This window comes from Pseudopipra pipra, chromosome 24 (genome assembly GCF_036250125.1).
Source record: "Pseudopipra pipra isolate bDixPip1 chromosome 24, bDixPip1.hap1, whole genome shotgun sequence".
In the NCBI taxonomy this organism is placed as follows: domain Eukaryota; kingdom Metazoa; phylum Chordata; class Aves; order Passeriformes; family Pipridae; genus Pseudopipra; species Pseudopipra pipra.
This window is the reverse complement of record NC_087572.1, coordinates 2,049,398-2,068,902: the sequence shown is the minus strand read 5'-3', so window position 1 is coordinate 2,068,902 and position 19,505 is coordinate 2,049,398. Positions and strand designations below refer to the sequence as shown.

The 19,505-nt window shown below is 53.2% G+C and overlaps 3 protein-coding genes across 4 annotated transcripts in view; 1 reads left to right on the top strand and 2 right to left on the bottom strand.

The window, feature by feature from the left end:
- The first annotated feature begins 50 nt into the window (after positions 1–50).
- HDAC1 (histone deacetylase 1) lies at positions 51–14,184 on the top strand. The gene is made up of 14 exons (XM_064634908.1): positions 51–168; positions 4,529–4,641; positions 5,052–5,169; positions 6,834–6,908; positions 8,269–8,407; positions 8,953–9,094; positions 9,923–10,015; positions 10,305–10,413; positions 10,525–10,665; positions 10,873–10,981; positions 11,075–11,205; positions 11,824–11,970; positions 12,053–12,101; positions 12,414–14,184. The coding sequence occupies exons 1-14, from the start codon at positions 120–122 to the stop codon at positions 12,439–12,441; spliced, it is 1,443 nt and encodes a 480-aa protein (XP_064490978.1). The 5' UTR covers positions 51–119; the 3' UTR covers positions 12,442–14,184.
- A 2,084-nt stretch (positions 14,185–16,268) lies between these two features.
- KHDRBS1 (KH RNA binding domain containing, signal transduction associated 1) overlaps positions 16,269–19,505 on the bottom strand; it is a 51,669-nt gene continuing 48,432 nt past the window's right edge. For both annotated transcript variants that reach the window (XM_064634900.1, XM_064634906.1), the window contains one exon: positions 16,269–16,889. The gene's annotated coding sequence lies outside the window, so the exon portion shown is untranslated. The remainder of the gene's footprint in view (positions 16,890–19,505) is intronic.
- On the bottom strand, positions 16,887–18,881 carry MARCKSL1 (MARCKS like 1). The gene is made up of 2 exons (XM_064634907.1): positions 18,751–18,881; positions 16,887–17,765 (listed from the first exon to the last, which is right to left on the bottom strand). Exons 1-2 carry the CDS (start codon positions 18,811–18,813, stop codon positions 17,142–17,144), a joined length of 687 nt encoding a protein of 228 aa, XP_064490977.1. The 5' UTR covers positions 18,814–18,881; the 3' UTR covers positions 16,887–17,141.

Here is a 19,505-nt window from a genome sequence, read left to right as displayed (position 1 = left end):
GGCGGGCGGGGCCGGCGCGCGGCGATTGGGCGGGGCGGAGCGGGGGGCGGGGCGGCGGGGCCGGGGCGGGCGGGGTTGGGTGCGCGGGGCGGCGGCGGGCGCTGAGGGGAGGCAGGAAAATGGCGCTGACGCAGGGAACGAAGCGCAAAGTCTGCTACTACTACGATGGTGAGGGGAGAGGGGCGGGAGGGGGCAGCGGGGAGAGCGGGGCAGGCGGGAGGGGAGAGGAGGGCAGTAGGGGGCGAGGGGGGGCAATACGGGGTGAGGGGGGCAGTGGGGGTGGGAGTGAGGGGGGGCTGGGGGGGAACTGGGGTCGCTGGGGGGGGTGATGGGACTCACTGGGGTGGGAGTGTTGGGTTTACTGGGGGAGTAATAGGCGTCACTGAGGGGGTAAAGAGGTCACTGGCGAGGTAATGGGGTCACTGGGGGGGTAATGGGGGCGCTAGGGGTCACTGGGGGGGTATTGGGGGTCACTGGGGTGGGGAGTGGGGTTTACAGGGGTGTAATGGGATCACTGGGGTGTAATGGGAAGTCACTGGCGGGGCATTGGGGGTCATTGGGGGGAATGGGAGTCACTGTGGGGCTATGGGGGTCTCTGGGGATGGGGTGAGGGATTGTCTGGGGGAGTAATGGGGGTCACGGGGGGGGTGGAGGATGCTGGAGGTAATGGGGGTGTGGTGGGAGTCACTGGGGAGGTAATGGGGGTCACGGGAGGGTGCTGGGGGGTATTGGGGGTCACTGGGGGTTGCTGGGGGTCACTGGGGATGCAGGTGAGGGTTTGGGGATGGGGGTCACTGGAGGACATGGAGGTGGGGGATGCTCTGGAGGGGGTAAGTGTTGGGGGGGATCACTGGGAAACGTGGTGGGGCTGCCCTGGGGGTGCTGGGAGGGGTAGTGGGGTCGCTGGGGGGGTGCAGGGAGGGAGATTGGGGTCACTGAGGGCTGGGGGGGCAATAGGGACATGTGGGTCAGGGGAGCATGAGCTGGGTTATGGGGGGTCCTCTTTGGGGCTGGGGGCACCGGGGGGCATGGGAGGGGTGTGGGGGAGCATGGCTGGGGTGTGGGGAGCACTGGAGGGGAGAGTGGGAAGAGTGGGGGGAAGTAGGGGAGCAGGACTGGGGGGAGATGGGTGTGGGAGTCTGGGGAGTTTGCAGGAAAGGCTGAGGGGGGTCTGGGGTGGAGAGAGGGGCACCAGGCTGAGAGAGGCTTTGGGAGCTGTGCTGAGGTGCTGGAGGAGGATTTTGGGGAGCACAGGGAGGTGAATCCTCCTGGAGCCACGTCAGAGGAAGAGGCACTCCTGGTGTCAAGAGGGAACAAACCCAAAGGCTCTGGGAGCCAGAGTGGCCGTGGCTGTTTGCAGGGAGCTCCTGTGGCCAGGAGCATCCTCTAGTTCTGGCTCTGGACGTGCTGGGTTGGGGGGTGGCTCACTTTGGTTCTGAGGCGCTGCTTTGGGGCTGTGTAACCATCCCTTTGGAGCAGGGAATAACAGGGTGCTGGGGCTGCCCAGATCCCTCATCCACCCCACAGGCTGGGGGAGAAATCCCAATCCTGCCACCCCTGTGCCTTCACAGCCCCCTCCCCTTTGGTGATGGGCAGGGTCAGTTTTTTTATAGACTCTGCTCCCTCAGTGTGAGGGGTGTTGTGCAATTCTCTATTTCATCGTGGTTTGGGGTCTGAAATCAAATAAAAACTTGTTCTTGCTGCTTTTTGCCCCTAAATGGACGTGCCCCCGTGGAGGGGGCTCTTCCAAATGACTGTGTCAGGCGTGTGGGGAGGGGTTTTATTGCTCTGGAAAAGTCAAATGGGAGGTTTGCAACCTGTGCTGGGTCACTGACTCAGTGCCTTTGGAAGGGCAGGGCAAGGAAGAGGCAGGGTTAGAGCTGTGGGTGAAGTGAAATCGAGCCCAGTTTCACCACACAACTGCTCCCTGGGCAACACCAGCCTTCCAAAAATGCCAGGGGGAGCCTTTGGGCCCTAAAATGCCTGGTTTGAACTCAAGGAGTGCCAGAGTGGCACAACAGGTTGGGAAAGAAAACAGTCTCCGTGTCCAAATTTAGCCTCAGTTTGTAGGAGGTCAGGGTCAGATGGGATACTGGGGGGAAATCCCTCCCTGTGAGGGTGGTGAGGGGCTGGAATGGATTTCCCAGAGAAGCTGTGGCTGCCCCATCCCTGGGAATGTCCAAGGCCACGTTGGACAACCTGGGATAGTAAAAGATGTCCCTGCCCATAGCAGGGGGTGGCACTGGGTGCTCTTCAAGCTCCCCCCCAACCCAAACCACCCTGTGATTCCACGAAATCCACCCCTCTCTTTGGGATATAACATGCTCACAGAGCAGCCTGCTGGGCTGGCAGCAAACCATAAATCTTTGCAGGCACGTAATTATGCCTTAAATACGAAATAACCGGTTGTTTGGTGCGAAATGCTGAGCAGAGCTGCCTCCCCTGAGGTCTGTGCTGCACAAGCTCAGGTCCCACACTCTCGTCTGGAGCTGCCCTCCCTAATTTACACCCTGGTGAAGGTTTCAGTGCCTTTTTTTTTTTTCTTTCCTCCCTCACTGCTCTTTTCTGAGCAGCTGACAAGCATCCACAGCGTGGCTGTTGCTGTGGGGCAGAGGCACAACCTGCAGTGGTGGCCAGGAGGTCACTTGTGCTTTGGGGCTTTTGTTTTCCACGCAGGGAAGGTTGGATGTGCTGGGATGATTCCACACAGGGAGGTCCCTGGGGGATGGTTTGGGTCTCTGGAGCCCTAAATTTCAGGTGGAGAAGGAATGTGGGATGCAGAGGGTGGGGAAAAGGTGATCAGGTGTCCAAAGGGTCTTTTTTGGAAGGGTTTGGATGTAATTTCTCCCTCATAAGCTCCTCGTGAAGGGACTTGTGTAACCCCTGCAGGTGAAGAGGTGTCTGTGGAGTTCACAGTCTCTTAATCTGCTCTGACACTCGTCCAGGGCTCCACAGGATTCCTGGTGGGATGTGCCAGCACAGGGAACAGGCTCTGGAGGTCAGGGTTGGCCCAGGGCGTTCCACTGACAGCCTGAGGTGAAGATGATGCTGATTTTTTAAAGCTTCATGAAGTTTTGTGGTTGTATTTTCTATCTAGGGTCACAAACATCTTGTATTAAGTTCCCCCAAGCTTGATTTAGGGACAGTTTTAGGGATATGTTTTACTGTAGGGCTGGTTACTCTGGTAAAACACCTTCACACGTTTCAGAAAACGGAATTATTTTCAGTAAAAAGACGCATTTTACCGGAAATAATTCTGCTTTCTGAAGTTGTACTGAAAGAACACAACGCCCCATTTCCCTGCAGCCCCAGAGACAGGTAAAAATTCCAGCAGCAGAGTTGTCTGGGCGTGGGATTTGCACCATTTGCATCCACTTTGACTGAAAATAGGTCCACGTCCACAGGAGGGAAGAGCTCCGGTGCTGTGGGGAAGCAGCAGCTTCTCCTGAATGTTGAGATGGGTGATGAAATATTAATTCTCCCAACTGAGTCACCAGCCAGACTGGATTGAGTCTCCTGCCTTCCTAAACGGAGCAGGAGTTGTACAACTCCATGAACAACTTGGTCTGGTTTCCCAAGGAAATGAGGCTTGGGAGACGTTCCTGCTGCTGCCTGAGCGTTTCCTGCTCCTGGCAGTGTTTGATCTGTGCCTGCTGCAGCCAAATCAGGCAGGAGGCACCCATCTGAAAGTTAAATTTCTGTACATTTCAGGAAAATTAAGTTCCTTGGGAAAGGAGGGGGGGAAAAAAAACCCACCCAACCTCAGCCACTGAGCAGCGGGGGGAGGGAAACGTGAGCTGGGCTTTGGCTGGGGAGGAGACAATCCCTGGGGGGAGATGGACTTGCAGGAAGGTGACTTTGTTGCCTTGGTGTCCCTGAGGGTGGCAGGGAAGGCCTGGGATTCCTCTGGAGGATTGCAAGGAATAAAAAAAGAAGGGTGGGAAGGGTTGAGAAGGTGTCAGAGCAGGGCTGGGCTGGGGACAGAGGGACCTGCCCTGGGTCTCGTTTCGCTGGGGCAATTAGTGAGAAAGGGAGGCAGAGGCTGTTGCCTGGGATGAGGCACTGTCTGAGCTGGGATTAAAATCCCATGTGGATCCTGCTCAAGGAAACCTGGGAGTCCTGAAGTGTGAGGGGTTTTCCTGTGCTGAGTCAGCACAGCTGCCCAGAACTCCTCTGGTCCAGACCTGGAGCTGCCTCCTCTTAACTTACAGAATGGAGTGATTTGGGATGGAAGGGACCTTAAAGGTGATGTGATTCCAACCCCCTGCCACGGGCAGGGACACCTTCCACATGCACAGTGTGATGTTTGTGGCTCAGACTCTGCCTGGATTGGCTTCTCCAGAACCAGCATTAAAACCTCCCTACCTAAATTTCCACTTGAATCCAGGATAAACTTTTCTGAATCCCTGGAGATCCCTGTGCAAAGAAGGACAGATGAATGACAGATGACCTGCTGGCTTGGTTGGGGTTCCCTTGGAAGGAATGGGGGTTTTTTTCCCTGCTGTAACAACCCCCTTTCTGCTCCCAGGGGACGTTGGGAACTACTATTATGGCCAAGGCCATCCCATGAAACCCCACAGGATCCGGATGACCCACAACCTGCTGCTGAACTACGGCCTCTACAGGAAGATGGAGATCTATGTGAGTTGTGGGGCTGCTCATCGAGGGAAATAGTTGTGAAAGGTCATAGTTGATGTGTCAGGTTTTAACTGTGGAGCTTCAGACTTGCTGAGGAAAAAAATAAACAAACCCTTAAGGGTTGTGCTGATGTATTTCTGGGTTTTTTTTCTGAGTGTTGTAGTGAGATGTGCTGTGCTTCAGAGGAGCTTTGGAGACTGGAAAGCTGCTTTTTTTTTCCCCTTGCACATTAAATTTATGTTGTGTTTCTGCATATGTGACACACTCCAGTAGTGGCATTTCTAAAGAAAGCGAGTTTCTCTTGTTTAACGCTGCTGGTTTGATACTTCTTTTTTTTTTTTTTGCAGTTCCTGGGAGAAAATCTGGGATTGGAAAGGGGAATTTATTTTTTTTCTCTTTTTCTGTCCTTGCAGCGTCCTCACAAGGCAAATGCAGAGGAGATGACCAAGTACCACAGTGATGACTACATCAAATTCCTGAGGTCCATCCGCCCTGACAACATGTCTGAGTACAGCAAGCAGATGCAAAGATGTGAGTTGGGCTGCAGGTCCTGCCAAGGTTAAAAAAAAAAAAACCCCATGGATCTGGGGAATCCGAGGCCTGTTGTGGAGGTTTGGGATAAAAAAGAGCAGGGAGAACCAGGGGGAAATTGTCTTTCTCCTGACTTCCCTTTTGATTTTTCTGGCAGATCAGTCATTTTAAAGATGGCTCAAGCCAAAAAGCAAAAAAAAAAAACCTTTGACCTGCCTGTCTTTGTTTTTGTGTTGGGTTTTGATGGGAACTCTCCTAAAAATTCCCTTCCTGGCTCGGAGGTGACTGACTGACCAGCTCCATTTATGAGCTGCATGGATTTTGAGTTAATGTGCTTGTCTTCAACCAGAGGTGGGAAAGAGTTGGGTAAATCAAACAAACAAACTAAAAAACCCCTTTCTCCTCAATTATCCTCCAAACCTGCAGTAACTCTGAAGGGTTCTCAGGGCAGTTTGGAAGGGTTGAGATCCACATTAATACCTGGCAGCTTTGTGTCAGGATGGTTTATTGTGAGCTGATGTCTTGTTCTAACCCCTCCAGCCCATGGAAAGGCTCTTTAATGGTGATTTTAAGGTTACAGGGACCTGGTTTTGGTCTCCCTGCAGCTTTGAGCTCACGTTTTTTTGGCAGGGGCTGCAGCAAACTAGATTTTTAGCAAATACAGACAGAGTGGGGGAGGCTCAAGCTTCATTTAAACAGTATTTTGGTCTAGGAAATCTGGTGTGAGCTGAAGGGGACAGATATTAAGACCCAAGCACATAAGAGGAAGGGGGGTAATATGGTTTATGAGTGATGTACTCCCTACAGTCCATGATATTCCTTAATACACCAAATGACATATAGCAAAGTGCATATTTCCCCAAAGTGACCTGTTTACCCCTGGAGCAGATACAGCTCATGAACACTCTGCTCTCTCTGGCAGACAACATTTTTCTGCTCTGTGACTTCCCCAGAACTAAGGCAAAATGTGAAAAATCATCTTAAAGACACAAGGACAGAGCTTTTCTTCAGCAAACCCTGCAAAGGAGAGCAGCTGTAAAGGGGATGAACTGATTCTGCTGATGCCAGGCTTGGGCAGGGTAACCCAAAGGGGCACCAGGTTTAATTTCTTGTGGTGGGAAACGCACAGAAATCGGTGACTTAAATTCTCCTCACTCAACAGAGGAGGTTTCCAGCCACCTCTGCAAGCTGATTATCCAAACTCTGCCCTGCTGAAACAGCTGGAAAGTGGGAACAGTCACTTCCTTCTGGGTGTCCCTGTCCCCAGCTGGGAGCATTGGGGCTCCCTCCTCACACAGCCTTTGTGGAGATGACTTTCCAACTCGTGCTGTTTGTGCCTTTCTCGTTAAGCACAGGAGGAAACACTCCACGGATGTTGTTACAAAAAAATACAGGTTTACTTTTGTTTCCCTGTTCCTAAAATCAAACCTTGCCAAATCTGGATTAGCCACAAACCTGCTGCTGGGTTGGTTTTTTTTTTATTTTTAATAGTGGAAGTGGTTCCAGCAGAAATTTGCCAAGGGTAGAACTGCAGTTCTGCTGAGAACCTAAAAACTCTCTGATGCTGGTCACTCGTCCACTTTGCCTTTCTAATCTGAGTGGTGATATAAGCTTGGGTTTTTTTTGTGGGTTTACCTCACTAATTGTTCTATTTTGTTTTCTAGTTAACGTTGGGGAGGACTGCCCTGTGTTTGATGGGCTGTTTGAGTTCTGTCAGCTCTCTGCTGGAGGCTCTGTGGGTAAGATCACAAGTCGTGTGCTCTCTCCCTTTTAAGCAAATGCATTTTGTGTGGTTCTGTCCAGGAAACACATTGCTGTGGGGGGTGCTGGGGAAGCTCTGTGAACCTATTTCTGATTCCCTTAATAATTAGATCCAGATTTCTCCCCGTGTGAGCCCAAGCTCTGCATATTGATGGATCCCTCTCCATTTTAGTCTGGGTTTCCTCACTGAGTATGTGAAGGGCTCTTTAAGTGGTGTAACAGCATCACCAGTGGTAGAGTTAAACCAAAACCACAGCAACAGCATTTAATTTATAAAAAAAAAAAACAAAAACAAAAAAACCAAACCAAACATGAGCTGCTTTACATTAAAAAAAAAGTTGTTAAAACCTTGCTGTGGGCAGGGATAACCTGGAAAGGAAAGAACAGGGTTGCTTTATCTGTTGGTTGTAACAAAAAGCCTGAACATGAACAAGGAGCTGAGGGGTTTCAGTGAGTTCCCTCAGAGCTGGAACACTGAAATGCTTTCACAGTTCTCACAGTTGCAGACAGGCAGGTGTTATTGTGCTACAGAGCTTTGTGGCTGCCACATCACAGTGACACCTCCAGGTCTGTTGTTTCCTGTGACGTGGTGCAGCAGCACCCACAGCCACTGGCTGCACTGTGGTTTTTGGAGCAACTCTGAGCTCTCTGGTCCCAGAACCTGCATTCCCTCTTCCCCCTTTTCTTCCCCCTTTTCTTCCCCCTTTTCTTCCCCCTTTTCTTCCCCCTTTTCTTCCCCCTTTTCTTCCCCCTTTTCTTCCCCCTTTTCTTCCCCCTTTTCTTCCCCCTTTTCTTCCCCCTTTTCTTCCCCTTCTCTTCCCCCTTCTCTTCCCCCTTCTCTTCCCCCTTCTCTTCCCCCTTCTCTTCCCCCTTCTCTTCCCCCTTCTCTTCCCCCATGTCTTCCCCCTTCTCTTCCCCCTTCTCTTCCCCCTTCTCTTCCCCTTTTTTCCCCCTTCTCTTCCCCCTTTTTTCCCCCTTCCCCTTTTTTTCCCCCTTTTTCTCCCCTTTCCCCCTTTTTCTCCCCTTTCCCCCTTTTTTCCCCTTTCCCCTTTTTTCCCCTTTCCCTTTTTCCCCCCCCTTTCCCTTTTTTCCCCCCTTTCCCCTTTTTCCCCCCTTTCTCCCCTTTTTCCTCTTTCTTTCTTCTCCCTCTTTTTTCTCCCTTTCCCCCCTTTCCCCTTCCCTTCCTTTGCCCTTTGTCAGTCTGGGGACACATCCAGTGTTAAACCCTCGTGCTCTGTGCAGGACCCAACCCCCCCATGAGCAGCACCATGGGAAGGGCCCATCCCTGCCACAGCCCCTTTGCTCTGGTTTTTACCTTCTCTCACTGTCCCCCCCCAGCCAGTGCAGTGAAGCTGAACAAACAGCAGACAGACATTGCAGTGAACTGGGCAGGAGGCCTCCACCACGCCAAGAAGTCGGAGGCTTCTGGCTTCTGTTATGTCAACGACATCGTCCTGGCCATCCTGGAGCTCCTGAAGTAAGGACAGCACCACCCACCCCTCTGTCTGCCCCTCCTGCCCCATCTCCTCCTTCCCAGCCTTGCCTTTTTGGTGCCTTTTTGGAGCTGTGCTTTCCCAGGAAGGGCTGGGTCAGCTTTTGGGGGGTCTCCTCCAGGGGTGTCTGTGTTATCCACCGTGCAGGGAGCAGAGGCTCCTGGAGCGTTGTGCTGGTGCCCTTTGTCCCTTCCCTCTGCCACCCACCCTGGAAAAGAGGGCACAGCTGGCACGTGTGACAGCTCCTGGCTCAGGGCAAACCTCAGTGGGAGGCTTGGGCATAAAAAAGCAGTTTATTGGCTGGAGCTGAATAAGCTGAGCTGAGTCTGCCCTCAGCAGCAAAAGGCACTTTATTTTCCTCTGTGGGTCTGTTCCACCGCTGACCGAGGCGTGTGTCCCTCCTCTGCAGCTCTTTCCCTTGTGGAGCCTGGGAACCAGCCCCAGATTCCCTTGTTCTCGTTCTTTCTGCTGGTGAAGGCAGCCTTTACTCTGAATAAATGGAATACCCTGGCTCCTTTGTGCCCCCCAGGTATCACCAGAGGGTGCTGTACATCGACATCGACATCCACCACGGGGATGGTGTGGAGGAGGCCTTTTACACCACGGACCGTGTCATGACCGTGTCCTTCCACAAGTACGGGGAATACTTCCCAGGAACAGGGGACCTGCGGGTGAGACTGAAGGCCTGGCTGAAGATTGCCCTGGAATTTGCCCTTTTTCCATCTGCCACTGCTCTCCTGGGTGTTCCTGCTCTCACAGTGACACCCTTTTCCTGAGGGCAGAGGTGTAGGTTCAGCTGGTGCAGTGGGAGCTTTGTGCCGGGGGTCGTGTATTGAACCCAAGGCTTTGGTGTCACCATTATTTTGCTGAGAAAAGGGGCTCTGAAAATGGTGTGTTGGTCACCTGTAGCTGCTTGGTCACCCAGGCTCTTGGGGGAAGGTTTCTGAGTGGATTTATCCTGTTGGCATTTCTTCCTGTAACTCAGCTCTTTGTGTTAATGAGTCCTGGTGGTAACTGTGTCACTCAGGTAGATCCAGGTGTCCCTCTGTGACTTCTGGCACTCCCATGCCCCATTTCTCAGGGGTGAAGGGTTCTTTACCTCTTTTTATGTGCTTTTCTAGTGGAATTACATTTTTCTGATCTAAGTTCTCCTGCCTTTCACCCATGAGTTGTGTTTTTTTCAGCCCTGCCCAGAGTTTGTTGCTGATGCAGCTGCAGCATTTTTATCCTGGTGCAGCCACCGTGCACCAGGAACGAATTAATTATTTTTAACAAGTTATTTTCAATAAGACACCCGGGTATGAGAGTGATAATAGAAATGAAAATATATTTCATTTTAAAGCAGTGACATGGTCAGCCCAGACTGGGACTGCGGGCTGGGCTTAATATTGGGATTACACTGCTGGAATTCCAGGCTTCCCTTCCTGGTTTGGAGCACAGTTTTGGTGTTCCAGCTGGACTTCTGGTGAGCTGTGGTCTCTCCTCTCTCCCTCCAACAGGACATTGGTGCAGGCAAAGGCAAGTACTATGCTGTGAACTATCCCCTCCGGGACGGCATCGACGACGAGTCCTATGAAGCCATATTCAAGCCTGTAAGTGAACTCCTCCTCGCTCAGTGGGTCACACTTTGTCCCTGGAGCCATTCTTTGGGGAGGCTGATTGGGTTTTCTGTGCTGAGCCTCACCAGGGGCTCTATTCCCCCCGAACAATCGCGGCCTGTCCGGGAGCTCCGGCGCGTGAGAGCCCCAGTGTTCCAGGACAGGGGAATCAGCAGCTGTGGGAGCACCAGGGCTGTCTTCGTGGCCCTGGCTGACATGGGTGTCACTGTGCTGCTGTGACAGTGTCCTGTGCAGAGCGTGTAACAAGGGGTTTGTTGTTTAGGTGATCTCCAAAGTCATGGAGACATTCCAGCCGAGTGCTGTTGTCCTGCAGTGTGGATCAGATTCCCTCTCCGGGGACAGGCTGGGCTGCTTCAACCTCACCATCAAAGGTAGGAGCACACAGTGCCTGTGCTGAGCTGGCATCACTGAGATTCCATGGAAAAGTGTGTTCTTATGCCATGAGTGTGACCTTTCCTCCCCCCCCACTGCTTTTTCTGCAGGTCATGCCAAGTGTGTGGAGTTTGTGAAAAGTTTTAACTTGCCCATGCTGATGCTGGGAGGGGGCGGCTACACCATCAGGAACGTGGCCAGGTGCTGGACCTATGAGACTGCTGTGGCTTTGGACACCGAAATTCCCAATGGTAATTCTCCCAGACTGAGGGCCAGTGACATTCTGGAACAGCTCAGGGAAGAGGTGTTGCTGGGGCAGAGGCAGGAATGCCAAGATTGCTTTTGTTACCTCTCGGTTGTTTCTCTGGGAGGGCTTTTGGATACCCTGATTTGCTGTAGCTGTTCCAATTTCCATTCTGGTGGTGGCTTGGTGTTTATTCCTTTTCATTTGCCCGCAGAGCTTCCATACAATGACTATTTCGAGTACTTCGGGCCAGACTTCAAGCTCCACATCAGCCCCTCGAACATGACCAACCAGAACACCAACGAGTACCTCGAGAAGATCAAGTAAGTGGTTGCTCCTCCTGGGGACTGGCCCTCCCCTGGGACCTCCAGGGAGGCACCTGCTGACCGAGCTGTTCCTTCCCTGGGTGGCTCCAGGCAGCGCCTCTTCGAGAACCTGCGCATGCTCCCGCACGCCCCCGGGGTGCAGATGCAGCCCATCCCCGAGGATGCTGTTCAGGAGGACAGCGGAGATGAAGAGGAAGATGACCCTGAGAAACGCATTTCAAGTACGTGCTTGTGTCTGGCTGGGTGCCAGAGAGCCCTGAGCTGCAGGAGGAGGAGGAGGAGGAGGGTGTAGGGTTTAGATCTGCCCGGTTCTGGAGTCTCGGTTTGAATCCGTTTTGTGTTTCGTAAGATGAAGCACTGGTGCTGAGCGCTGCACCCTTTGCCAGATGATTTCCATAGTGGAGAAACTCTAGACTTTAATGTGAGAGCTCAAGCAGTTCCTGGGATGTAGGTGCTGGGACAGAACCCTTTCTGGGAGACTGTCAGGTGTGATGCCAGAAGTGTCTTCCACGGTGGAAATGGTGGTTTGTAGCCAGATTGGCCTTTAGGATCTGGCAGACAGATTTCTCAGTGGGAGGCTGGTTAACCTGCTTATGCTGTCAAGTCTAGACATCACACTGTACCTAATCCAAGTTGTCCATGTGATCTTGGATCCTGGGCATGAGCAGTGAGGAGGGATGAGTTAAAAGATGCAGCAGGTACAGTGTTTTTATCGTGGCCTAATCCTGACTTAGGTAGGCTCCTCAGTTCACTCCAGTGAACTGTACCCAGAGAATTAGTGCCTGGAGCCTCCTGACTTGTAAATCTATTCAACCAACCTCTGTCCTCTTCACACTCAGTCCGCAATTCCAACAAGAGAATATCCTGTGATGAGGAATTCTCTGACTCTGAGGACGAAGGGGAAGGAGGGCGCAAAAACGTCGCCAACTTTAAGAAAGCCAAGCGTGTGAAGGCAGAGGAGGAAAAGGAGGAAGAGGAGAAAAAAGGTGAGCAGGAGAGCTGGGACCTGGAGCTCTGCCTGGCTGGTGCTTTCCCACTGCACTGCCGTGTGTCTTTGTTTTTTCCTAGATGAGAAGGAAGAGGAAAAAGCGAAAGAGGAGAAAGCAGAACCCAAAGGGTGAGTCTGGAGTCTGCTGGGAGGGTTGAGGGGGTGATGTGGCAGCTTGGCTGGCTTTGGCACAGGTTCTGAATGGGCAGAATTTTGCAGGTGTTGAGCAGCCCACCTGATAAAACACTGTGAGAGCCTTCTCAGGGCTCAAAAATGCTGCTTAAAAAATCAAAATCAAAACATAACCTCCGTTATAAATTTTAGCTGAAGATGGGCCAGATGAGCAGCACTTTTAAGGCTGCAGCTCTGGCTTGTTGTTAGAGCCTGGGCACAGCTCAAGCTGCCTGTTTAAACCAAATCCTTCCCTTCTTGCTTCCCCAGGGCGAAGGAAGAGCCAAAATCCACCTGAGCTGGACGGGCCTGTCCATGCGTAGTTTGTCGTAGGTTTTTAGCTCCCGGGTTGCCTCCTATTCCACAGGATTTATATTTTATATATGTTTCTGTATATATTTCTATATAATTGTATAAATGACTTGAGGACTGTAAATTATTCCTTGCTGCACTCCTCGCTGGGAGCAGAGGGGAGGATTCTGCGGAGCAGCCAGACCTGCACTGCCCAGATTTGGTGACTGGGAAGTTTTCACTCTTGCCTTCCACTGCCTCCTTAGCGTGTCTGTAAACAAAAAAACAAACAAACAAACAAAAAAAATCATTTCCTTTACTCTCTCCTCTGAAATAACCTTGGAAAAGAATAATTTAAGTAGAAGTAGTATCTGCATTTCAGGTTAGGTGGAAAGATGGCCATGAATTCTTTTTGTTTGGTTTTTTTTATTCTTCTTCTTTTTTTTTTTTTTCTTTTTTTTTTTTTGGTGGTGTTTTATGGGAGAATCCGAGTTCCCAATTGAAGCCTGTGAGAGACTATTCCTTTGGTCTTCAGTTTGATTCCACTGTGGCAAGTTAACTGCAAGCTGGTGCCACTTCTCAGGGTCAAATAGTGCAGTTCTTGAATAGAGTTGGTTCCTCCCTGCAGCAAACTCGTGGAAAGAGATGAAGCAGCTTAAAAACAACCTGAAAAGTGATTTTTTTTTTTTTTTTTTTTTCTTTTTTAAGTGAATCAGCCCCAGGGCCCAGATCTGGAAAATGCAGAGTGAAAACCACCCGTGTGTGGTGGCTCAGTTTTCCAAGATCTGGCAGATCCAGGGAGTGTGGCAGCATTATGCACCTCGAGGAAGGGAAGGGGTGGAGCTTTTATACCTGTTTTTTTTCTATACCTGTGCCCCTCTTTGTGGGGGGGGGGGGGGAAGTGAGTTACTGCCCCTTTGGCTTTGTTTTTCCTGCTTTTCTGCCCTTGGCTCCCAGCACTGATCCGTGTCCTGGGCTGAAACCACTGCAGAAATCCCCAATCCCTCTCCAGCCCAGCCCCCAGCCTGGCTGAGAATTTCAGTGAAATACTATTTCTTTTTTTTTCAACCTGAAGTTACAAACGTTTTCAAATTGAATTTTCCTCCCAAGGCCAGTAAATACGAAGAACCTTTTTTTTTTTTTTTAATCTGTTGCCTTCCTGAGGGAACAGCAGATGGGGCTCTGAACGCTCTTTACAGCTCCTTTCCCTCCTCCCACACATTATCTCACCCCCCGAAGGTCTTTTGTGACCGGCTCTGCCCCTTTCTTTAGCATCTCCTTTTGTACAGCTGATCATTAGCCGAAGCTTTCGGTGGAAAAGTTTGGTTTTCAGGCAGTTCCGACTCGCTGCTCTCCTTCCTCAGGGGGATTCCTCCGGCCCTCAGGGGAGGGTCTGGAACCTCCCCCGGGAGCGCTGCCGAGGGTTTCAACTCTAATAATGCTGCTAAAAACTTAACACAGGTTATTTTTTCAAAGGGTTTATTTTTTTAAAACGCTTCTTTCCCCCCTCCCCCCCCCCTCCCCTCCCTTCCCGTTTTTTCCACCGTGAGTTTTTTAGTCTCTTTTGGATCCGGGTGAGGTGTCACTCCTGCTCTTCAGTGTTTGTATGTGAAGCGAGAGAAGAGATCAGTGTAACTTTGTGTCTGGGGGGGGGAGGGAGGGCAAGGGAGGGGAAATATATTGTGGTTTTTTAAAGATGCGTTTATTTTGAATTTTGAGAATCTTTTTAATAAAAACTGGTACATTTCTATGGTTGGTGTGAGTCTGGCCTGCTTTCTGCTCAGAGACTGGTGGGTGGGTGAGTTCATTTTCAGAGTCACAGCTGGATGTAATGTAGATCCCAACAAAAAATTCCAGGTGTAACAATATTTGGGAAGAGAGGTGAGTGTTTAATCCCATCCACCAAAACGTTTTGTTTAGAATCTACTCGGTGCAAAATCAGTTTCTTTTATAAAATGTCCAATTTTGTTACTTTTTTCCCCCTCTTCCCTGAAAAATTGCTTTAGTCTAATTTGTAAATGTTTGGGGTTTTTTTTTTTGTTTTGTTTTGGGTTTTTGTGGTTTGTTTTTCTGTTTTGGTTTTTTGGGGGGATTTTTTTTGTTTGTTTGTTTGTTTTCCTTTTGCCTTGGATTTTACAAAACAGCCTTGAAATTCTCCCCCTTGCCTCCTCTCTCTGGGAAAGGTGACTCAAAATACCACAGTTTTGGGGGGGGGGGTGTGTGTTTATTTGCTCACAGCTCCAACCGAGGGTCACTGGGGTGGTTTTTCTGTCCCAAATTCCAGCTGGGTTCTCCTCTAGCAGCATCCCTGGTGCTTGACTGGGTTTGGGGTTGGACTTGCAGCACTTTGTGGTGCTCAAAGCTCGTCTGGAAAAGGAATAATTAATGATGGGAAGGGCCGAACTTAATTCACCATTTGCACGAGCTTAATTCACCATTTGGATGAGCTTAAGTGGTTTTACCTTGTGTTGGAGCGAACAAAAATTCTCTAATTTAATTAGGAGCAGGTTAATTGTGCAGCTGATCACACCTGAAATGGCCACAGGAGCCAACTCTGCTGGTTTTTTTACAGCTAAAAAAAAAAAACAAACCAGCTTTGTGTGGGCACAGTTGACTTCCCAAACATCCCCCCCTTGCCTCGGGGGGGAACCCCGTTATCCCTTTCACCGGAGCACAGGAGCAAATCCTCCCCTCCTGGAACAAAAGCCACCCTCCAACCCTGTCCCCCCCTGGAACAAAAGCCACCCTCCAACCCTGTCCCCCCCTGGAACAAAAGCCACCCTCCAACCCCGTCCCCCCCGGTGCCGAGTGCCTCCGCAGTCCCTCTGTTTTCCAGGGATTCCTAAAATGGCTGCCACGCTGCAGCTCGGGCGGATGCACCAGGATGTGACAGGCTCAGAAAGGACAGCTCTGGTTCAAAATGGGGCAAAACACCCCATTTGTTCCCACCCCCACCACCCCCTCCATGACTAGGGATGACTCCCCTGCTCCCTTGGGAAGCAGGCCCCTTGTTCTTGCTTCCCAGAGGGATGTGCTGCACAAAAAAACCAAGGAGTTTTGGGGCATTTCCACCTACCTCGAGGCTTGGGAGGAGCCTGGATGGTCCTCACCCCTTCCCAGGGTGGTGCCTGTTGGGCAAACAATGGGGGTTTTTTTGCTCTTCTCCATCTTCTTTGCCAGCCAAAACAGCAGGAGCAGGTGGGAATTGGGAGCTGGGATGGGAATTGGGAGCAGGCCATGAAATGGAGGGGCTGGCGGGAGCAGCTTCCCTGGGCTGTGCTCCTTCCTTCCTTGGGAAAAAAGCCACCTTTCCTCGGGAAAAGCCACCTCAACCCCTGTGCAGGTGACAGAAGGGATAGAGGCACCATTGTGCCCTTGGATTTCCCTTTGTTAAGGAAATCTTTGCTCCCAGCGCACGCCTTTTGTGCTCTTTTCAGCAGAGAGGAGCTAATCCTGCTCTAAAGCCACTAAAAAGAAAAAAAACCCACCACCAATTTATATCAGAGAAACCATGCTCAAAAATGGGAATTTCACCCAGTAACCCTCATTGTGAGAAAAATACCGGATTTTTCAAACCCACCACCCCCCCACACCAGGAAAAATCGGGTTGGATCTCTACAAAAACAGGTCCCCAGCAGCCAGTTGAGCAGCAATCCCGGGGTAGGGACAGGGCTGGTGTGGGAAAGTCCTTTGTGGCTGTGGCTCTACATCTGCTGCAAGTCAATTAAGTGTGAGCAGTGATTAAATGCAGCAGCTGTTGAACTAAATAAGCAACTGCCATCTTCCCTTGGCCCTTCCCTGGCATCCAGGACAAGAAGGACTCGAGCTCTCCCATAAAGGGGTCACCATTTATTCCTTTCAAATGTTACAAGAAAGCCCCGTACAGCTTTTTTTTTTTTGTTTTGTGGTTTGGTTTCTTTTTTTTTTTTCCTGCTTTTTTTTTTTTTTTTTTTACAAGTTAGAAAAATTGCAAATCAAGTGGTTTGGCCATTAAAAAAATTATTTACAGAGAAAACAACGTTTTGCTTCACATTATACAGCTGGCAGGGCCCCCTCTCTCCACCCCACACCCTAAAAGTTATCCCTTAGAAGCAGAATTAAACACAGCGGACTTACAAGCTTTTATGGTTTTAAGCCAATATAAGACATTATAAAAAACTAACCAGATTAGCTTTTAAACCATCGATTTCTATAAAAAGCACAAAATACTTTAAATGAAGTCAGAACCAGGAATGTAAACTGAGAAATAAAGAACAAAACAACAAAAAAAAAAAAAAAAAAAAGAAGAAAAAAAAATAAAATCCATTGAACAGTCAGTGGGCTTGGAAAGCTGCTGGGAGGAGAAGGGACAGTCTGGAGGCCGCAGAGATCCAGAGCAGGACGTGGGATCTGTTTTTCTTACAAACTGTAAAACTCCAGTGAATGTCCAGGATAACAAATCTTCCTCCCCCAGTTCTGTTTTTTTTTTAAAGGATTCAGGTAAAACTACTCCAAGTGGTGGCAGTGGTGTGGGAATCCAAACCAGCTTTTTCTACCGGGGGAAAAAGGAGGGGAGGAGGGGAAGAGATACCTCGAGGGGGGCGTGTGGGGTCTGGGGAGTGGTGTCAGTTCTAGGTGGGCTGGGGGGGGGGTGTGGGCGAGTCCGTGGTGTTCCAGGATGGAGAGGACGGCGTGAGAGTCTCCAGTGAGGACGATGCCAAGTGGAATCTACTCTTCCTTCTGCTCCACCGCCGCGGGGCTTGTTGTGGGCTCGGCCCCCGCGGCTTTCGAGGGCTCCTCGGGTTTGGCTGCGTCTCCTTGGCTCTCCCCCGCCGGCTGCTGCTGCTGCTGCTTCTCTTTCTCCTCCTCCTCCTCCTTCTTCTCCTTGCTCCCGCCGGCTTCCCCCTCCTGCCCCTTGGGCTCAGCTCCCTCGCTGCCCTCCCCGGGGCCCCCCTGCTCCTCCGCCGACCCCTCCTCGGGGGGAGCCGAGGGCTGCACCCCCCCCGCGGGGCTCTCCTCGCCCTTGCCCTGCTGCTCCTCCGTGGGAGAGGAGCCAGAGGAGTCCCCGGCTTCCTTCTTGTTCTTCCGAAAGGAGATCCCGCTCAGCTTGAAGGATTTCTTGAACGAGAACTTCTTCTTCTTCTTGGGGGCCTCCTTGGGGGCCGCGGCCCCTTCTTCGGGTTTGGGGTCCCCCCCGTCGGCGGGGGGGGCGGGCTCGATGGCGTCCCCCCCGCCCGGCTCGCCCTCGCTCTCCTCCTTGGGGGGTTCAGCCGAGCCGTTCCCGTTCTGGGGGGACACCTCGACCCCCACCTTGGGCGTCATGTCCCCGTTGTAGATCACGTGGCCGTTCTCCTGCGGGGGGGGATGGAGCAGCTCCGCGTTAGACCCCAAACCCCGACCTCAAACCGCGACCCCGAACCCCAAGTCCCCCAACCCAAAAAGGGGGGGGGGGGGGGTTCCCAGCGGGCGAAACGGAACGGGGTGGTAGGGGGGGATCCAGATGGGGAAAAGAGGGGTTTTCCTGCCAGGGGAAACGGGAACACGGGGGGCTTCCATCCGGGGAAAGGGGATGAGGCGGGGGGCACCCATATAGGGGAAAAGGGGCTCACCGGGCACTGGGGAGCACCCAGCCGGGAAAAAGGGATACACCTGGCACCGGGGGGGCATCCAGCCGGGAAAAAGGGGGGTTTTCAGCCGGTGGAAACGGGAAACACCGGGCACAGAGGGGGCTCCCAGCCGGGGAAAAGGGGCGCACTGGGCACCGAGGGGTACCCAGTCGAGGAAAACGGGGGCTTCCACACGGTGGAAACGGGGATAGCCGAGGAAAAGGGGGGCTTTCAGCCGGTGGAAACGGGAAACACCGGCCACAGAGCGGGGCACCCAACCGGCGAAAAACGGGGTCCCGGGGGGGGGTGTGTGGGGGAAATCCAACCGAGGAAAACGGGGTTCGCCGAGCCCGGGCGAAGAAGGGTCGCACCGGGGGGATATCCACGATGGGAGGGGGGTGGATGGGGGGGTCCATCCCGCTGCCACCGGGCGGCGCCCGCGCTCCACTCCCGGTCCCGGGGCGCGGCGCGGACGGGACCCGCCTGGTGCCGGGGGGAGCCCGGGGCGCGGCGCGGGCGCTGCCGCATCGCCCGGTGCCCGCCGGGCAGGAGGGTCCCTCCGGGCGGCAGAACACCCACCCCACCCCCGGGGGCACAAGAACCCACCCCCATGCCCGGACCACCGCCGCTCCCTCCCCGCCGCCGCCGCCGCCTTTGTTCCGCGCTCCCGCCCGCCCCGACGGGGCGCGGGGGGGTCCCGGCGCCGCGTGGAGGTTCCCCCCGGTACCCACCTGCCCGTTGGCCTTGGCGGTGTCGGGCTCTCCGCCCGCCGCCTTGGAGCCCTGGCTGCCCATGGTGCGGCCCGTCGGGTGCTGCCGGCCCCGCCGCGGCGGCTGCGCTGGGCGGGAGTGGGGCGAGCCCCCCGCCCGCCGCTGATAAGGCGCGGGGCGGGGGCGGGACGGGGCCGAGCCCGCCCCGGGGGCGGGGGGACCGCGATGGAGCCACCGCCCCGCCGGGGACCGGGGGAGGGTGGGGGGATTCTGGCGGCCGCCAAGCCCCCCCCTCCCCGTCCCTCCTGTGCGACCCCCGGGGATCGGGGCAGCCGCGGTGGGGTGAGGGGAGGGGAGGCGGTGGGAGGGGGTGGTGGGGAGCCCCCCCCTCCCAGCCCAGTGCCCTCTCCCCTGCATGGGGGGGGTGTTTATCCAAGCCCCATCATCCCTGGGGTGCTGCTCACCCCACCCCTGACACCGTTGGGGTGCCTCTGCCTGCGGCCCCAGCACCCCTGGGTGCCTGTGCCCCCATCCCCAGCACCCCTGGGGTGCTCCTTGCCTCATCCCAGTCACCCTGGGAGTGTCCCACGGTGCCACTTGTCCCTTCCCCCGTCACCTCCAGGACAACACCGTGGTGCAGGTCATCCCAATCCTGCTCACTCTGGAGTCCTGCTCCCACCAGGGTCCTGCTCCCACCAGGGTCCTGCCTCCCCCAGGGTCCCTCTCACCGCAGCCCCAGCGGTTCCCCGAGGGTCCTGCTGTGGGGACAGGTTGTG